This window comes from Setaria viridis, chromosome 3, assembly GCF_005286985.2.
Source record: "Setaria viridis chromosome 3, Setaria_viridis_v4.0, whole genome shotgun sequence".
In the NCBI taxonomy this organism is placed as follows: Eukaryota; Viridiplantae; Streptophyta; class Magnoliopsida; order Poales; family Poaceae; genus Setaria; species Setaria viridis.
In genome coordinates this window covers 27,610,424-27,630,933 of record NC_048265.2, presented here as the reverse complement: position 1 = coordinate 27,630,933, position 20,510 = coordinate 27,610,424, and the positions used below count along the sequence as shown (strand labels likewise).

Below are 20,510 nucleotides of genomic sequence, written 5' to 3'. Positions count from 1 at the left end.
GATGCATATTTAACGAATAACGAGGGTAGTAGTTTGGTCACTGAATAAAAAACATGACGTCAACTAAATTAATAAAAAAGTCAGTGGAGTATGTAGCTTCTACATAGCAGCAACCTACTTTTTTTCCTTTTTAAATGAGCCTAGTACAAAAACTTGGTTGTCAAGGTATTAGAAGAGCCCAAGAAGCATCCCCAAATTTGACCTTCGGGGCTTTCAATTTTTTGCACGATTAAGGCCACCCAGGCCAAGGCAACCGGGTTGCGAGTTGTTCCCAGTGCACAAAGCGGAACTCCAAGCGCGGCGAGCGAGGGAAGGGGGAAAAAAGGAAAAAGAAAAAGAAAAAGAAGAAACCAAACCGCCGCTCCCTCGCCCTCTCGAACCTTCTCGCCTGCCCGGCTGCCCCCATCCCTACGCGCCCTAACACTCTCTTTCTCTTCCCCGCCGCCGCCGGGACCGATCTCCGCTGCCCCGCCGACCATGGACGACACCTGTGCGGTGTGCGCGGAAACGCTGGAGTGGGTGGCCTACGGGCCGTGCGGGCACCGGGATGTGTGCTCCACCTGCGTCGTCCGCCTCCGCTTCGTTATGGACGACAAGAAGTGCTGCATCTGCAAGACCGTCTGCCCCTCCGTCTTCGTCACCAAGGTTTGTCCCTCTAGGGTTTGCTCTCCCCGGGCCTGACCAGTTCCTGATCTGTGGTGTGGTTGCGCCGCTGGATCTTGGGGTCGTCTAGGGTTTCGGTTGGGTTGCCAGATTTGTCCTTGCTTGTGGAACTAGATGTCTAAGGGTCCTGTTCCGCTATTGGCATCATGGATTAGTTTAGGCAATTGCCCAAAATATACGAGGCTATTGGTGCTTGTAGCCTGATGTGGTCAGCTTAGGTTTTCAAATGATTTGGTGCCTGGATAGTAGGGGCTTCGAACCGGTCTTAGTGTCACTGCTCACTGAGAAGGATACAAACATCATCAGTTTAGCACTGTAGTTTTTGTTTATCAGATGATTGGTAAGCCAGGCAATTAAATTGTTTAGGATTTTGTGTGGAGGTGTTTGGTTTTGAGGGTGCCAATGCTGAATTCTATGACTTTTCTTTTACACCTGTACGCGCGGAATGCCTTGCTTAGGGTTTATAATACTATCTATGAGTTGTAAACTATTTCTGTTGTGAGTTTTATGAATTATTGTATTTTCTGTGAGTTAACAACAGTTCTTTCTGATTCATATGTACTTGTTCATATAATGAACAGATGAAATATCTTTTTTGTTTTTTTGTGTGTACTTCTAATTTGATGAATTTGTTGTTAGTGAGATGTAGATGTGTTTCCTAGTTTCATTTTGTAAATTCGGCTAGAATCATATCGGACCATTCTGCTCTACTGACGTTAATTTTTTACTTGGTTCATGTGTTCTGCATTGTTAAGACATAATGTTTCCAACATTATTATGGCTGATTGATGCTTCTGTCAACTTTTGCATTTGCTTGAAATTAATCCTGTACTGCACCTTGTAAAATGTGGAAATCAAATGTGACCAACAAGAAATTTATGTGATAAATGTGTATATCCAGCATTTTGCACAATGTGAATCATAGGAAACTGTATGTTCAATAATCACATAAAAAGGTCCAAATACTGTTTTGAAACTGATATTTTCCTTTAAAGAAAACAATAAGATTTCATATGTTGTGAATATAATTATCTTTTGTCTTCCAATTTGACAGGCCTTGGGTGAATACACGAGAGTGGTCAATGATTTCTCTCTGTTTCCCGCTGGAGTAAATGAGGGCAAGACAGGGGATTTCTGGTACCATGAGGATACGCAGGCATACTTTGATGACGTGGACCACTACAAGATGATACGGGCAATGTGTCGGCTTTCTTGTAGTGTTTGTGACAATGCAGAGGATCAGGTTGCTCTTGCTGCTCAAGCAAAGCGCAAAAGTAAGTTCAGGAGCATCGATCAACTAAAGGGACATTTGTTCCATGTGCACAGGTTGCACATGTGCAATCTTTGCTTGGAGGGGCGGAAGGTGAAATACTTCTCAAACTAACTTGCATATTGTTGGGTGTTAGGAATTGCAGATATATTTTGAATTGGAAAATATTGATTCCTTACACAGTTTTGTTGCTTTGTGTAATGAGCTGGACTAATTATGTTTATATTAATGCTGTACTTTGTGTATTCATTCGAGGATATCTTTTTCTGACATCTCAACCAACTGGAGACAGTCAAAATGAAGAACCTATTTTCTATCAGATTTCTTATGTCATCAAACCTTTTTATTCTTTACAATTAACATGGTTGACATTGTGCTATCCATTGCTTATGTGAGTCTTGGGTCAAGAAACTATAGAATGCTGTATTGCTCAATCTTTAATCTTTCATTATCTTGTTTATCTACCTCCCTTATGCAGATGCAATTATACTGTTAAACATCTCTGTTGCCTTGTCATGTGTGCATGTTCTTGCACCTGCATGCATTTTCTGTTGCTTTTTATTCACTGTCATATGAGTGTTCACTAAATATATTTGTTAGGCATTATTGTCCTGTGGTCTAAATCTTATAACTTTGGATTGGATTTATGATTGTAATCTAAATTTGACCGTGTGATCTCTGCAATAAATTTTCAAATATAAAATGATAATTTTCATAGAAATTATTGTTATTGAAATATTTCGTGTGTGTTTCACTGTTTTGTAGGTGTTCATTTGTGAGCAGAAGCTTTATTTAAGGTCTCAGTTAACTCAGCATATGAAAACTGGTGACTCTGAAGTGGATGGCTCTGAGGTAGAGCGTAGTGGGTTTGCTGGGCATCCGGTGTGCCAGTTCTGCAAAACTTCATTTTATGGAGATAATGAGCTTTACACACACATGTCCAGAGAACACTATTCTTGCCACATATGCCAACGGTATACTGCAACCTTCGTCCTTAGCTTAGCTTAGCCAACAGTTTACTTCATGTGTTGACTTTGTGATTGTTTACAGGCAGCATCCTGCGCAGTATGACTATTTTCGGAACTATGATGACCTTGAGGTATGTTGTATCAAAGTGATGTTTTTAGGCATATATCTATTGTCCGATGTCTATGTAGCAAACTTACTTCTATAAATATGTTCCCTGACTCAGGCACATTGCATTACAGTTTTTGCTTTGTTGCCTAGCGGTGCTATCAATCCCTTTGGAAAGTGATCATAACTTCATTCTCACATATTCTCTTTCAATTCAATTTAGCTGCATTTTCGGAAAGATCATTTCCTCTGTGAAGATGAAGCATGTTTGGCAAAGAAGTTTGTTGTCTTCCCGAGTGAAGCGGAGCTCAAGGCAAGTTGTACAAGTTATTGATTTGCTAATATTTATCGTTTCATCAACTACATGTTCCAAGTGTTTTTTTGGTTCTTGCTGAGTGAGTAGTGTATTTCAACAGAGACATAATGCAATGGAGCACGGTGGGCGGATGTCTCGTGCTCAGAGGAATGCTGCACTTCAGGTGTGAATCTGCTTCTAGTATTTTTCTTTCCTTTTGTCGTTTCCCTATCCATGTATCTGTCTTATATATTAAGTAAAAGATTCAGTACAATATTGATACTTTATTTGGTTGGGCTAAGTTTTCTAATTTGTCTTTTTCAGATACCTACCAGTTTTATATATCGCAGAAATGAGCAAGACCAACGGCGTGGCAGAGGTAGGGGGCGTAATGCTCACCATGATGGAACTGAGAGTCATATCTCATCATCTGCGCAGAATGGCCGTGCAACTGCCGATGATGGTCATGTGGGCCGTGTTGATAATGTTTCAGGGTTTTTACAGTCATTAAGTGTTGGTTCTAGTTCTGCGGGAGCAGAAGTTAGTTCAAGGACTGGACGAGCACTCGAACAGTTGTCCTTTCCACCTCTTTCAGACCCAGATATTCCTGACACTAGAGTTGACTCTGTTCCTGATGAAACCTCATTTCCTTCGTTATCAGAGCAGCAATCCAGATATGCCCTGGCCCTCAATCAGAGTGCAAGGGGCACTGCAAGGCTTGGGGATGAGTCATTATTTCCTCCTTTGCCTGGGTCTAGTAACAACAGGGCTCCTGCTTCAGCACAACAGGGGCTACAGAGTCTAGCCAAGAGCACACTTGCAGCAAGGCTTCAACAACGTAGCAAGGGCCCTGTGAAGGTACTTAATACTGCTCGGCCTCGTCCCTCTGAGAATCCTGAATTGCTCCCTAGTTCCACCCAGACATGGCCTACACCTGATCAGGGGCTACTCCTGTCTGGATCTTCTCAGCTTCGAATGGGAACTCAAACAAGAGAAAATGGGTTCATGCCAGCTGTCTTCAGTAATTCGGCGTGGAATCCTGTTGCTCCAAACAAGATGAAGCACTCTGTTTCTACTCCTAATCTTGTGTCTGGTGGCTCCTCTGGCCAAGCGTCATCAAGTACAGCTTATGGTAGCAATAGAAGTCAAGAACCGCCTCAAGGTAGCCAAGCTTTGCCTGTTGCAGAGGATGTCCGTGCTGCAAACAAATCTCTGGTTGAAAGAATGCGTTCTGCTCTGGGAATGGATGAAGACAGGTACTCTGCATTCAAAGAGATTGCTGGTGAATACCGTCAAGGTATCATAGATACTTCAGAGTATCTTTCATATGTCGAACAGTTTGGACTCTCGCACCTTGTTCCTGAAATGGCTAGGCTATTACCTGATCCTCAAAAGCAGAGGGAACTCGCTGATGCATATTATACAAACATACGATTTAAAAGCCTTCAAGAAAATGGCGGAGGTGGAACTACCTCACACGAGGCCAGTCGTAAAAAGAAGGGGAAGGGAAAAGCTCCTGTTACAGAAAGCAGTGCTGCTAAGGATGTGAAAGATGCACTAGCAGATAACTTTCTGGACACTGTAAGAAGGCTTCAATCAAACCACCAGGCTCAGGAAGGAGAGGCTGAGGTGCTGTCAAAGGATGGGTATCGACCTTCTAAGGGGGTCCAACTATCAGCTGGATCCTCATCTAGTCTAGACAGTGACACTGGTTTCAATTCAAAAGCTTCTGGTGCCAAAGATAATGCTGGCAAGGGAGGAGGCAACTGTAGCAGTAAGCAACCAAAGAAGACATCAAAGTTCCTGAGAGCTCGTTTAGGTGACAACTCATTAGCCACACTTGATTTAAGTCGTCCTAGCGCGAGTCCTGAACGACCTGAAAGGGAATCACAAGGCCCACAGATGGGGTTGCCTGTTCGAGGTGCTTGGAAGAATGGTGGGGGGCAGAAACTCTTTTCTAGCAATGGAAGGAAGTAGAAATCATTTTACTGCTGCAGTGACGTGTCCATACATGGCCAACAATAGAGGGAAGCCCCATTGCCAAATGTGAGCATTTTGGGATGGGTTGTTTGCTGGTTTGGTAAGCCTTCGTGGGAGAATACCACTTTGGTTTAAGGTTTGTGTTCTTCTATGTTTGTCAGGTGAAACTCAAGGGTGGAACGTGAAAATGTAATGCCTTAATATCATTTTAACCTTTAATAGAATCCATCGGTTGGCTTATTACATGAACTCTGCTGAAGATTCTGGCTTGCCTGGCTGGCTCTTTTTTCTTGATTTCAGGCTGAGGTTGTCTTTTCACGGCACATGCAAGTTATATGCTGCCTTTTGTCCGATGTTCATTACCCTATGGATTAATACAAGCTTTCAAACCATTTTTTTTCCTAGTGGTTGCGTGCTTACCTGTTATCTCTTGGAATAATTCCGTGCAATTTGATGTTCGTCTATGCTGATTTTCCTGAAATGTCATTATCTTGTCAGCGTCAAAGCTTCTGCTGCTGAAGGTACTTTGTACTGTAAGTTGAAACCTACAGGCAAGTTAGAATGACCCTGTAACAAGATAATGTTCTTTAAAAAATGTCCAAGTTGTTCTATTTCTATTATATGCACGGGCAGAAAGGCCCAAAGGGCCAATTTCATTTCGCGAGGCTTCAGCTGCAGAAAAGGCGTTGGACCTGAGCGTGTACGCGCCTAAGGAACTTTGGCAATTCCGGTTCCAGTGTGGGGAAGCACGACGATATCAATTCATAGTCGATGCTAAAAGATGAGAAGAAATGGTGTTCAATTTACGGCCAATGCTAAAAGATGAGAAGGAATAAGTCCCAAAGTTAGGCTTGTGGCATGTGGGATATATTTTCGTGTTTTTTGTTAAAAATATATTCAAATATGATGTTATTCAATAAATTCAAACAATTTTAAAAATGGGGCATGATTCAATTATATTCAACCGAAACCTGTCAGGAACTTCGAAATATAATGCTCTCTGGTCAACTTTAAATGCCATTTCAGACAGCTAGTTTGGTTGCTTGTACTTTTTTGCTGCCCATGCCAAAATTTCCTTGTGCAAACTTTGGTGATAAACCAGATGTCCAAAATTTGCAGTCATCAAATTTTTGTAAGATTATTTTGGTAACGAACCAAACTTGCCCCAAAATTTATTAGATCTTAGTATATAAGGCCTTCAAAACTACATTAATCCTTCTTATTCCATTTTTCAACGCTGAAGTTGGGTAAAACTTGGGCAAATGCTCGCCTCGTTGAAGATCGCAATTATCAAAGATGGGAAGCATTGACGAACTCTCTGCCTCTTTCAAGCATGCCAAGCAAATATCAAGATCCTATTGTAGGTGTAAAATCTGCAACACCATTAGCTAAAAGAGTAATGTAGGAATAGATATTTCACTGTTTTCTCCACCTGACAATCGAAATGCACAAAATAGTACTCCCTTCGCCAAATTGTAGATTGTTTTAGCTAGATGCATAGAAAATATGCATCTAGAAAAGCTAAAACGACCTACAGTTTAAAACAGAGGGAGTAGCTCCGAAGGACGTGAGCTTTTCTCCTGAAAATATTTGTTGATGCAAAACCTAGCCTCCAAATCTTGCACTACGAACATGCGAGGGCTTGGAAGATCTGCTTCACTCTAGTACAAAATCCAACGGCTTACAAAGGTGCTGCGCATGCTAATCAATTTGATATGAAATTGACAATGTAAATGTTAAGAGATTTTCTTTAGTGCGGTTGGCATAAAGTCCCATAAAGGTTGGGTAAGCTTATGTTGTTGCGACACGTGGCACCATCTTTTTCGAGTCACGTGAAGGAGCAGAGAAACCAACCAGGATAGCAATGTCATTGTACAGCCGCGGTCTCTTCGTATCCCCTATCCTTTGTTGATGTCGTCGATGAGTAAATGTGCACGGTCGCTGGCGGAACTCTGTACTAATCGCGGCCAGTTCAGGATAATTGATCCTGCATGTCACCCAAGAACCGGTGGGACTCTGCTAAAATTGTTGCGCCGAGGAAACTCCACCGTTGATCGGTCGATGTCTGATCCCATTTGTGGCGACAATCAAATTGTATTCATCGAAGGAGAAGGTTGGTGGTAGGGTGCCGCTGCCGGAGGTTGTCTCTTTTACTCTCAATCGTGCAGGTTACGTTGTCAGGTCTCGTATGTTACGTTCCATGTTATCTGCGTAAAGAATCGATTCGAATGTTACGCCAAGCAACACCTCTATGCATGCGGCACAAACGATCCAAAATTCTTGGTTTACATGGTTTACGTAAGATGCAGAATCCATTCGAATAGTTACGCCAAGGCTACATTTTACACAACAATACAACACCTTTGTGCATGTGTTACAGAAGATCCAAAATTTTCAGGTTACACTAAAACTCTAATGGTTTACGTAAGACATCGTCGAAACAAATTCATAGCATATAAGCACAAAAGATCTCGTGTTCGGTAATAGTAAATCAAGTAATCATCTGATGGCCCTGGGCCATCTAGTATGGGCCACCTAGTTGGAAAATGTATTTGTTGTCTGTATTGCTAACGAGCCCTTTGTACTCATCGTAATTACATCTACATTTAAAAAATTGCTTTACCGGTATTACCTCATTCTTCTTAAAAATTATAAGAACCTACATACTATTTGGCTTCGTGCCAATATAATTTTCTGAAATTACGTGCTTTTATTTCGTACTTTCATCAACTGCATTTCATATCCTTTTCCGCTGAGGCCGTCGGATCCCTCAACGGTGAGGATAAGCTGCCCCCACGCCGCAATGACTTCTGCCCCTACCGCTCGCGACGAGGCACGGAGGAAGGCCGCGCACGTCACAGAGCACCGGAAGTTCAGAACACTGCCGCTGAGGCAGTGACCATGTTGTGCCATGCCTTGTGGGAGAGGCTAGCTGGCCTCTCCCAAGCATTCCATTGCGTCGCTGATGTCCTCCACGTCCACGGGCTTCTGGCTGCCCTGTCCGCCCGCTCTCTGGAGGAGGGCCATACTAGCGCGGTGTGCATCACGGAGTATGTTGTTGCTTGCTACCAGAGCCAGAGTGACACCTACGACCCCAGCGTAGCACTGCAAAGTGATCGTCGTCGCCGCTGCCCACGAACTGAGCTAGTTTGTGCGGGCAAACAGCCAAGAGGTGGCCAACCACCAGGCTGTGGTGCCAGGGCCACCAGCCATAGAGGACGACACCGATGAGGGGGAGCTAAGTGCTGGCAAGGCAGACAGCGCCCACTAAGATGCAGACAGTGTAACCCATGCGCACCGAGGAGACGACTTGCTGCCATCTAAGGCAGATTGGGTTACGACGATAGCAAATCCTAAGGCATGTGCAGCTGGCCAGCTGGTTGTGACGAATCTGCGTAACCTACACCCATTCGGTTACGCATGAGCCATGTGGCGTGGTAAATCCATCTGGGTTTAGCGGCTTGCTGCCATCTAACTATGTAATGCAGATTGGGTTACTAGATCCAATTCAATCTGCAAGCCCAAAGCAAGTATTCGGCCAAATAAAGAAGTTGTTCCTTTCAACTAGCTTGGCAGAAACTGATGGGGTGAGCATAATTAACCAATGACAGAAAACCAAACCGAAGTACCATGATGGAAACCGAAATAGCCGCACTGAAAAAGTCGGCCACCATTCGGCCTTTAAGTTCCTGGTCGCAACTTTCTTCGACGCCACGCTCGGCGTGTTGCGATACGAGGTAGGCTACGCTAGCGCAAAATAAAAATTTTCTACCGCATAAATCAGGAAAACTTCCATATATGGATCACGGGATTACCACTAGACGCGCAGATGCGGAAGTTGATGAAGCGCATCGGGGCATGCAGCTATCAACCTCCGAGCCACTCGGTGCACCGATCCGCGGGTCGCCCAGCATGGTGGATTGCCTGCGTGTCACCCCCAAGAGGTTTCAGTCGTACCTGCAGACGATTTGCCTCCCAACCACTAGCCATGTGCTAGCGGTGCTGAAGTCCCTGTATCCTCGGTCCCGCTTGGAGCCACTCGCCACTGGTTACGCCCATGGAACCACCTCAGGGGAGATAGACAAGCTGCTATAGGAGGTGAAGCCAATCGCCATTTCCCTCGCCAACGGTGTCGTACCCGAAGATGGCGATGATGAACTTGCAAGCCAGTAGCCAGAAACAATGTTGGGTATTTAGTACTGGAACTTATGTATTTTTCCTCAGTGGGATGTTCGAGTTGAACAAGTTTTTGTAAATAGATTTTACTTTTTCATTCCATTTGACTTTAATTTCATGGGTAGTTAATCTGTTATGGGGATCCGTAGTCCCATTGGCCTTAGTTTCCTAGCGCAGAGGGAGTACTCTCGTGCACGCATAGTACCTTGGCATCATGAAGATATCTAGGTCCCTTGATTTAAGATGTGTTCTATCAAAGTACTATATGAGTTTTTAGGGTTGGAGAAGATGAGTGTTTACGCAAGAAACAAATCGTAAAAGCAAAATTGCACAGCCCCAAGTTTCGAGCTCGATAAAAAGGGATCAAAATTTAGGGTGAAAACTAGGGTCAAATATATTGACTGCCAAACGATATAAACTTTGTTCATTATCTTATTAAAACAAAAATAGAAGATACATAGCTTATTATAGGAAGAAGCATCATAGGTGCTCTATGTTGCACGAGTTTGGCACATCCTCCCTCATCAGCCGGTAGGAGCCCAGGTGATTGACTTCCTTGATGATGAACGTCCCCTCCCATGGAGCCGCCAGTTTGTGCATGTCCTTCTGGCTCTAGATGTGTCAGAGCACCAGCTCTCCAATGCAAAAGCCTCTCGCCTAGATGTTCTTGTCATGGTAGCGACGCAGACCTTGAGGTACCTTTGCGGCTTGGATGCATGCCACCATTCGTCCCCCTTCGATGTTGTCGATGTCCTCAATGCGCGCCTTCTCAGCTTCATCTTCTTTGTACATCTCCACTAACAATGCACTGAACATGAGATCATTTGGGAATACCGCCTCTGACACATACACCAGGAAGAACAGGGTTTGGCCCGCGGCTCTACTTGGCTGCATACCAGCCCCCAGATTACCGTAGGCAGCTCTCACAACCATTTGGTCGCGTACTTTTTCAACCGATCGAAGATCCTGGACTTGATTTCCTGCAACACTACTCCGTTGGCCTGCTCGACTTGGCGGTTGACCCTTAGGTGGGTGATGAAAGTGTGACAGACCTTGATATTCCATTCAGCACAGAAGTCCTAGAACTCCCAGCCGGTGAAGTTTGTTCCCAGGTTAGTTATGACCCTGTTTGGGATCCCGAACCTGTGAGTTATCTCCACTATGAAATCGGCAGCTTTAGTGATCGTTAGCATCTTGATTGGCTTCACCTCTATCCACTCAGTGAACTTGTCAATGGCGACCAGTATGTGGTCATATCCTTCGGATGCCTTTTTGAAGGGACCGATCATGTCGAGTCAATAGCACGTCAAGGGCCATGACATAGGGATAGTTTGTAGCTCTTGTGCCAGCGTGTGGATCTGTTTGGCGAAGAATTGACATCCCTCACACCGGCGAACTAGATTCTCAGCGTCCACTACCACCATGGGCCAGTAAAAACCAGATCGGAATGTTTTGCCGATGATGGTTTTGGTGCCGACGTGGTTCACGCAGATGCCCGCATGGATCTCATGGAGCAGCTGTCATCCATCTCCCTGGGGGATGCACTTCTGGAGGACGTGTCATCATGCCCCTCGGTGGTACAGGTTGTCTCCTATGAGGATGTAGTTCTTGCTTTGCTGTGTGATCCACTCGTGGAGCATTCTGTGTCCCGATCTGGATTGGATTCGAGCCGTGGAAGTGCACCATCTTTAATGAAGTTCCTGATTTTTGTCATCATGACATCATTGAGGCCGTCTTGTGGGAAAGCCAGAGTTGATGCCGCGGCTTCCTCTTCCTCCTGGGGGTTCTTTATCAAAGGCTTTATAAGGACCTGGATAAACACCCCAGGGGGCACTGCCGACCTGGTGGACCCCATCTTGGCCAGAGCGTCAGCTGTCATGTGGTTGTCATGGATGACGTAGTGGAATTCTAGTCCGTAGAACTTTCCTTCCAGCTTCCATATTTCCATGCAATAGGCATCCATCTTCTCGCTAGTTCTTGACCAATTTTTGTTCATTTGGTTGATCACAAGTGTCGAGTCACCTCTGTCAATAAGGTGCTTGATCCTGAGTGAAATTGCAATACGTAACCCATGAAGGGCCACTTCATACTCTGTAGCATTGTTCAATATTGGGAACATTATCTGCAGGACATACTTGAGCACATCCCCTTTTGGGGAGATGAACAAGATTCCAGCGTGGCCCCCTTCCACTACTAGATTTTAGGGCTATTGCCACGGCCATCATCCCATCAACTCAAATTTTGTTGCAACAGGTAGGGGTTATTGCAACGATTTTGAGTTTTCGTTGCAACTGGTAGGCGTTATTGCCACCATTTGAAAATTCGTTGCAATAGGTAGGCGATATTGCCACGTGTGTTTTTCGTTGCAATCATTAATTTTTTTCATTGCAACATCGACGGGTTATTGCCACGAAATACGCAATATTGCAAGGCTTTGACATTTTTGCAATGAACTTGTCACGTTGCCACATAGCCCAAGGCAATAATGGAAAATCTGTTGCAATAGGTCGGTGTTGTCGCGATGAGTTGAAAATGGTTGCGAGTTGCTGAACAAATTGTCATGGTTTTTTTGCGTTGTTATAAAGTTTTTTTTTGCGTTGCAATATGTAAGGGTTATTGCCATGAAATACATAATGTTGCAAGTAGGAAGCAATATTGCAAGAATTTGTTACATTGCCACATAGCCCATGGCAACAACAAGAAATTTGTTGCAACAGATAGGTGTTGTCGCCACGAGTTGAAAAATGGTTGCGAGTTTTACTTAATGGAAAAATTAAAAGATGTGCAATGAGGGAATCGAACTAGGGTCTCTAGAGTTTGGACTTGAGCACCTCACCACCACGCTACGCAATAGTTGGGTGATGGATAGGAGCCGAAGTAAAAGAAATAAATTCTATGTTAGTTACAGAAATAAATTCTATGAAAATTCGTTGAAATAGGTAGGCAATGTTGCAAGGCTTTGACAGTTATTCTAGTAACCTCATTCAATCAGTAATTTAATACTGTAAATGTATTTGTCAGCTAGACCAACAGATTGATCGAAGGTAACATGATAGATGGGGATCATAGCAAACACATTGATCAAAATGAGGCTTATCAAGCAACGTTTTTCCACCATGCACACAGGTAGTCCAAAAGAACATGATAGATGGGGATCATAGCACTAGAGGTTATGTTACAGATGAAACTAAACACTTTGTGAACCAAGACCTACTTATTGTCTACCTTCTTCTTGCCAAGCCTCTTAACTTCTGCAACTAATGTTTTTGCCTTCTCTTTAGTTATGTCAAGCTTCTTGGCAAGGTCATGGCGCTCCTGTACCACTTTGTTGTACTTTTCATTTACATGATTCGCGTACTTCTTGAGAGCAGATTTCAACTCATCAAAATCAGTCTGCAGTACATCAAACAGTTAAATAAAATCAATCTGCAATACATTCTGACATTCAATGTTCAGATTCTTTTAATGTTCAATGATTAATGTTTTAGGGGTTTATGCATGACTGACATTCTAACGTAGATACATAGATAAAAACATAGACATTCCCCTGTTCACATTCCTGTCATGTTCAATGACCAATGTTGAATCAGTCTCCCAAATATTGCCTAAATGTTCAATGGTTCAGGGGTCAATGTGCAACACATAGCTACATAGATAAATGTTCAATGGTTCAATGACTATCTAAACCATCTTTGAATTGTAGTAAAAATGAGGGATACATAGATAAAAACATAGAAGAAAGTAAGAACATTATGATTTCATCGATGCACTGGTCGCACATGTGGTCAATATCGTCATCTGTCTCTGTGTCGGACTCAGTTTCAGAGTTCAGGCCGATGATAACTACATCGGAATCGTAGTCGGAGTCGGCAGTTATCTTCACCTGAAAAGATTTCCCCGGGTAAACCCCCTCAAAACCGACCGCATGGTAGGCCGCCTGTTGAAGCCGCTGTGCAATTGTTGATGACGTGAGGAAGAAGCCTCACCACGGCAGCCCCGACCTCCCGTGGTGTGGGCCTTCGACGGCATCTCCAACTTTATGACCTTGTTCCCCCAGGCAAAATGACCCTTAGCGTCGCGATGGTACTCCTTCATTGACCCGGGCGGTGCGGATGGGGAGTGGCTAGGGCTTGGGAGGGGACCGGATCTAGGGGGAGGTGTGCGGATCTTGGCGGAGGATGATAGGAGGAGGATGGGGAGGAGGTCTGAGCACGACGAGAGGAGGCGCACTGGACGAGGACAGGGTGGCGACGGCAGCAGGGTCTGGTTGCGGTGGCAGCAGGGCGGCGACGGTCAGACGTCGGACGACGTGGAGGTAATTATATATAGATGGAGAAAGCAATGACTTATTCGCGTACTGATATGAGCAACTAATTGTATATGCAGGAGATTAATGTCGCATAATGATGATCGGAGTTGGATGCGGCTACCACAAGTATTAGATTAGTGGCAAAAAGGATTGAAGAAATTTATGGAGACTAGATTTGCAGGCACTTGTAAAGGAGATATGGCACCATGTCCATGTTCAAGATGTCGTTCCATGTCATACAGAACAATTGAGGAAATTAGAAATCATTTTCTTTTCAGGGGATTTTCTGAATGTTTCATCCAAGGGGAAGGAGAAGAAAAGGATTCATATGCGAACATCACTGAAGGAGTTGGTGTGGCGGAACCGCCCAAATTAACCTGACTAAAATGCATTTAAGTCGCCTGACATGCGATGATGCACTTTAAGCAAGTCAACTTGGTCGACCGTCGGATTTCCTCCGATAAACCACGTAAACAGGATCGAGAAGCATTGCTCACACGAGGGTGAGTCGCACAGAGATTACAACATTCCCTCATGACAACATAGTTCAACAATTTATTACATCAGAGTTTTTGGAAATTCAAGCCGAAATTTTGCATGGTTCTAGGTCAAATTAAAACTAGCGGAAGCTAAACGTCGATACAAGACATCATGACGGAGCCGATCATGACATCAAAAACTCCTTCCTTCACCATCCGAGGAAGGATCCCACTCGACAGTCCAGCCTGGAGGAAGCTGGGTCGGCCAAGTGGTACCAACACCCAAGCTACTGACATTACCTGAAAAAGATTAGCCACAACAAGGCTGAGCAACTAGTACTCAGCAAGACTGACCCGTTGGAAAGACACGACCGAGACTTAGACATGCAAGGCTTTCTGGCTCTGGGGTTTTCTTGCCAAGAGCGTCTAAGTTAGTCCTTACTTTCACCTTTTAGCTCATGTTCTATGTTCTTTATCCATTCTAGATTAGCAACTTATACTAAACAAACATGGTTTCCAAGCAATTATTTGACAACCATCAAGATTAAAATCATCATCATGTTCCATCTTTACTTAGTGCAGAATAGCGATCAAGTAGTCCCAATCTGTGAGAGGCAGACGAATCGATTCGAATTTATTAACCATGCATGGCAAACCTAATCTCACGACATCCGCGCACCACGAAGGGTCGCTTCATTTGTCAGCCGTCCCCATCGATCCCTTAGGCACGTGTCAGGGCCAACTTCCTTTGGCATGCAATGCTCCATAGTCCCGGCCTAATGCTGCACTGTGACTGCACTTGCACCCACATGATGCACCATGGGACAGACGTTCCAAGGACAGCCGAAAGGTATGCCACGCCCCAGTTCAATCAGGTACTAGGCTTCCCCATCCCATACTAGGTATGAGATTAGTACTTTCAATCACTTGATCATGAACGCCGACACGTTTCGACCTTAGTTCATTTTCATTTAGACAAACGGGGCACTCCACCAAGCATCGAACACAAGCCTGACCCCGTCCGTCGTCCTTATAGTTGCGAAAACTCTGAAACATTCAACTCCTATAACTCGCGAGTGACAGGAGATCACTCGACTTTTACCGAAACCTATTAAGCAATGCAACTACTCGGCCTTAGAAACTAGTATTCAAAAACAAGGTACTAAGTTATGCATCTAAGGTTCCATTACAACTCCTCGAAACGTAAATGCGCAATCAAGTAATCAATAAGTGGCATGAAATAAAACAGGGAGTTCATGCACTGGGGCTTGCTTTCAGAAAAAGCTTGCGGTTCCTCGGGGTCTTGCGCTGGCTCGGGCTCTCCTTCGAAGGGGTGCAGCTGTTCCTCGGCGGGGTCTTCTTCCGGGGCTGGATGAAGCTCGTACGTCCCGTCGGCGAGATTCAACTCTACACGGAATGCAATGCAGGGGTTAAACTTTTTGGATGTTTATTTAAACACTCTCACGTTTTAACACGGACACTTGTAGCAAGCTACAGGAAAGGCGGGGGAGTTCAACTTCTGTTGGTGGAGAGCAAGATGATAGGGTCGGATTGGGGAAAACTTAGGGTCTGACCCTCAGGTTTAAGGAAAATCGTACGGAGGTCCTCAGACTCAACCCAGAGGAATCCCCGAAAACATTTCACCAATACCCTCGGATCAAGGTAAAAGAATTACAACCGAGCCCTCGGGCGAGGCGGAGAAAGGGTCGGCGAAACTTGGTGGGGTCGGGCAAGACGGAAAGACAGGGGTCGGGCGAAAGGAAAAGGACAGGGGTCGGGCGAGACGAAAAGACAGGGAGGTTAAGTAGCTTACCTCCAGGTCTACCGGCGGAGCCTTGGGGCCGAGCAGGAGTAGGCTGGGGCGGGAAGGTTGTACGCACGAAGGCTTGGGCGGCGGCGAGACTTCGACGGGGGTCCGGCGGCGGCGGCGCTTCTAGTGGACACAAGCAAGCTCTAGTACCGCGCGGAGGAGCGAGCGGCGGGTGTGTTGGAAGAAGCGACTTGCGGATGGCGGCGAAGTCGCCGGAGTGTGGTGGTGGCGCAAGGGGGGTGAGCTCCACGGAAGCTCAGCGGCGGCGCGGAAAGAACGCGGTGGCTCAGAGGAGAGGCAGGGCGCGGAGGAGAAAGCGGCGGCGCAGGTGCGGGCGGTGGCAAGATGTGGCATTGCCGGTGAGGGGGTCCCCTTTTATAGGCCCGGGGTGGCGCGGAGGGTCGAGGCGGGGCTCCGGTGGGGAAAGGATAAGGCTGGGAGCGGCGAGTGCTCGAGCGAGGCGGCCATTGGCCGGCGACGCCATTGGGCAGAGGAGGCGGGGCTCCGGGTGGTCTCCGGCGGTGATTGGCCTTGGGCGGCGCGCGTCTGGGGCTTCCGGTCTGTCGGGCGGGTGAGGCGGAAAGGCTACCGTGGGGGTTGGGCGAGCGGGCGGAGACGCGGGACGTCGGGGGCATCTCAGCTTCCTCGGCGAACGGGCGGAACAGGATTGGCGGAGCAGAGCCGTGGCAGACGGAAGGCGACTTGCGCTCGGCCGGCGATTGGCTAGCCCTGCGCTGGCTCCGTCCTGTCGCGGGTGCGGGTTGGGCGCCGTGGCTCTCGTCCGGCCGCTGTCGCGCTGGTGATAGGGCGCCAGCGAGCTGCGGGTGGCCGGCGGCCACGCGGCGCGCGAGTGAACATGCTCGGGCGTGCGGGCGTCAAGGCTCCCTTCGGGCTGCAAGCCAAACCAGCTTTGGAGCGATCCTCCTCCGAATCTTTCAACACAACTCCCGAAACTCCCTTAAACAAACTGGTTCAACTCTGATCGTTCTTCAAACTTTGTTTAAGGTGTCGGTTTAGATTGTGAAAGGATTCAAAGATATTTCCGGCCAAAGTTGGCCAAAAATCTGGGATTCCAGACTTAGGATTTCTAAGCATCCGGGGTGAGTTGACTGGTTTACCTCACTTTGACCGGGATTTTGAACAAGTTTGGGCCCGATTTGGATCTGGGTCAGTGTAACAAAGTTGGAACACTCTTGAGGTACTACAACTTCTATTAAGGCTCTGACTCAAGTTTAGATAGGAAAACGGAAGATGAAAGCTTTGCAAAGATGGAGGGAAACTCGAATTCCAGGACTTAAGAGATTTCTAGGGTCCTACAGGGAAAACCGGCTTTGGTTGCTGTTTTTGACTCCCTTCCACTCCGAATTAGTCAAGGTGCCTTTAACAAAAGTTGTTGGAATGTAAAAGTTTTAAAATTCTTATTTGGGCAGAAACTTAAGTTTGTATATAGAATTTCAAGCTTTAAAAACAAACTCCAAAAGAGAGCTTCTTAGGTTTATAAAGGTCATTTCACTTCTTAACTTAGGGATTTCTTACTGGTTTAGAGTTAAAGCACTTAATTTAGGTAGAGTTGTTACAGCAATGATGGTGAATCAGGGGATGGTCCGTCTATAAATGATTTAGTTTCCTCACTAATCAGTGGTGCAATACATGGAGAAATCCAAACTGAAGAGCCAAATGAAAGCGCTAAGAAAGTCTTTAAGTTATTAACTAAGGTGCAGAAGGAACTATATAAGTATCTTGGAGAGTCAAGTATCTCAAATTTGACCAAATTATAAGTCATTCCAAGAAACTTTATGGTGTCAACTTAGTTTCATTAGATTGTTCATCTCTATTCCACGCTAATCGATATACTTTCCAATGCAATCCTAATGCTTTCTCTCTCACTAAGGGATATGCCTAATGTTTATTGGCTTCACAGGCATTGGCTTCACCGGTGAAGTTGTTTTGGATGAGCCATGCCAAAGGGGAGCTTATTGTGTGCCACACTATCTTTAGTTATATATGCTCATTGTGTGCCACACTATCACCATGTAGATCACCACGTGAATATATACATGTATAGATGAAGCAATGTGCATAGTGATTTCAATATTGAACACATTGCTCAAATGTTCCAATTAAACACGCATGAAACATAACGTGTCGAGATATACCCAAACACCTCCTCCTCCTCCCCAGCCAAATTTTTCCCGCTTGTCCTGCCCAAATTTCCCCCCTAGCCCTACCGAAATAACCCTTCCATATATTTTTACCAATCCCCATCTACTAAAATTCTGGTGCCATTAATCATGTTTCCTTGACGTTCGTGGGGGAGAGGGGGGTGATGAGCCGACGACTCTCGGTTCCTTGTCGAGATGGCGACTGAAGATGATGACAAGAGGCCAAGTCCGCCCCACACCACCAGTGACCAACAAATGGCGACTAGATTCGGCGGCAGGAGGCCGACTCCACCCCACACTACCGGCGACCAAGAGATGGCGACTGAAGATGATGGTCATGATGAGTTTTTGTTTGAACCTCCCCGAACCAGGTATGTTTTCTCAGGCTATTGCAAATCCAATCGAAAATTTGCATAGGGTTATAGTCCTATGTGATATTGGATGATCTGGATACATGCCTAGGGTTATATTCCTATCTCAAATTGGAAGATCTTGATACATGCCTAGTTTCTAGTGCTAGGGTTATATATAGTCCTCTATTGAATTTATAGATTAATATTCCTGTGTAAGAGTAAGGACATTACCTTGGTCAGTGAATGATTGCATATGAGTTTGATTGCAGACTCACTAGTGAGAGGTGGCATGTAATTATCGATTGCGTCGGGGCACCTTCGGGTCATGAAACTGCACAGTTCACTTGTGATAGATCTAATATCACATTTTTTAACTTGGTTTGTTTGAAGTCAAAACTCAGCTACTGTGGACGTGCCTTCTTGTACTATAAGGAGTGATGTGGCAGGAACACATCAGCCCTCGTCCCTCTTGATTATGACCACCAAATCCCAGCCATGTTACAAAGCAATTCAAAAGACAGGAAAATCAGGATCCTCCTAACAAGGGATCAATAGACTAACTTGCAGGTAACCATAACTCCCTTGAAGCGACAAAGGGAAACAACTACAGAAGGACCAAGGACAGGAGAACAAATAGATGCTTACAAGATATGGCTTCAAAACTTGTAGCAGGATGAACCAGACACAGGTAGGTACAATTCCTCTAGTCACAATTTATATAAGCTATGTGTTGTATTATCCATTACACTTACATATTCGTTACGTGCAGAATTTAAAGATGATTACAGGGACGAAACCATCGAGACATATAAAGAATGGTTAAGGAGTAAAGAGTATCTTCAAGACATTAGTAATTTCTATTCATTCATTCAGCAATCAAAGTTAATATTACTTGTGAACAAAAAATGTTTAGACTGATATGGATCCATTGTATGATATGCAGTATCTTATTTAGCTTAAGATGACAATGATGAAGTTCAAAACCTTCCTGATGATGAAGGTCTTGCAGCCATGCAATTAGCACCATCAGATAGGCCATCTCATGCTCGGCGTGACAAAAAAGCGAGAAAAGGTGTGTTATGTATTACAAATTTTATTTTAATGTAATCTACATTGCTGCAATTATCTGACCATTTCTTACTTAATGGATTCATAGGAGACTCCAGTGAAGGGCGCAAGCAAGGAGGACATGGTGCCCTTAAGGGTTTATCAGCAGCCATAAAGAGGATAAGGAGTGGCTCACAGAAATTTAAAATCGAATTTTCCACAAAGCTGGGAGGTCCCGTAGGCCCTAACGCTCGGTCATTTGTGGATGAAATTGTAATGTTTACAAGGAAAAGGGCTCCACTTATTGGAGTCAACAAATGGAAAGACATACATGAAAATGTGAAAAATTCTATAGCATCTGACATACTGGTACGTACGATGTTTAATTCTATTACCTGATTCCTATAATAATCCTCAAATAGCTAAATACTTCTCCATCTGCATGTGTTCTCACATAAACAGAATAGGTGGGAGCTTGTAGATGTTGATGATGAAAAGGAAAAGATTTGGGCCATCGCGATGGTGCGATACAAAGGATGGAGATCATCACTCAGTGCCACATACAAGGCGTACGACGGTTACGCAGTAAGAATGAAACACAAGCCAGAAGATCTTGACATTGCTGAATGGCACTACCTTATCTTGTATTTTGGATCTCCAAATTTCAAGGTCTCATAGCATTTCCTTTTCGTCCTTCCATATATCACATGTATTTATTACTAGTTCGATCAATGCACTACTGATGTATTTTTTTACCTACACCGCTTGTACAGAAAGCTGGCAACCAGAACTCCAAGAACCGTAAAGAAGCAAAGACGAACCATGTCATAGGGTCCAGATCTTTTTCCAACATGAGCCATGAGAAGGTAATGCTTAGACTTGTTGTATGGTC

General features: G+C 44.9%; 1 protein-coding gene across 1 annotated transcript; it reads left to right on the top strand.

Moving 5' to 3' along the window:
- Positions 1–296: 296 nt before the first annotated feature.
- LOC117848675 (uncharacterized) lies at positions 297–5,525 on the top strand. The gene is made up of 7 exons (XM_034730172.2): positions 297–645; positions 1,718–2,026; positions 2,699–2,907; positions 2,984–3,032; positions 3,231–3,320; positions 3,424–3,486; positions 3,627–5,525. The coding sequence occupies exons 1-7, from the start codon at positions 478–480 to the stop codon at positions 5,277–5,279; spliced, it is 2,541 nt and encodes an 846-aa protein (XP_034586063.1). The 5' UTR covers positions 297–477; the 3' UTR covers positions 5,280–5,525.
- Positions 5,526–20,510: the final 14,985 nt, after the last annotated feature.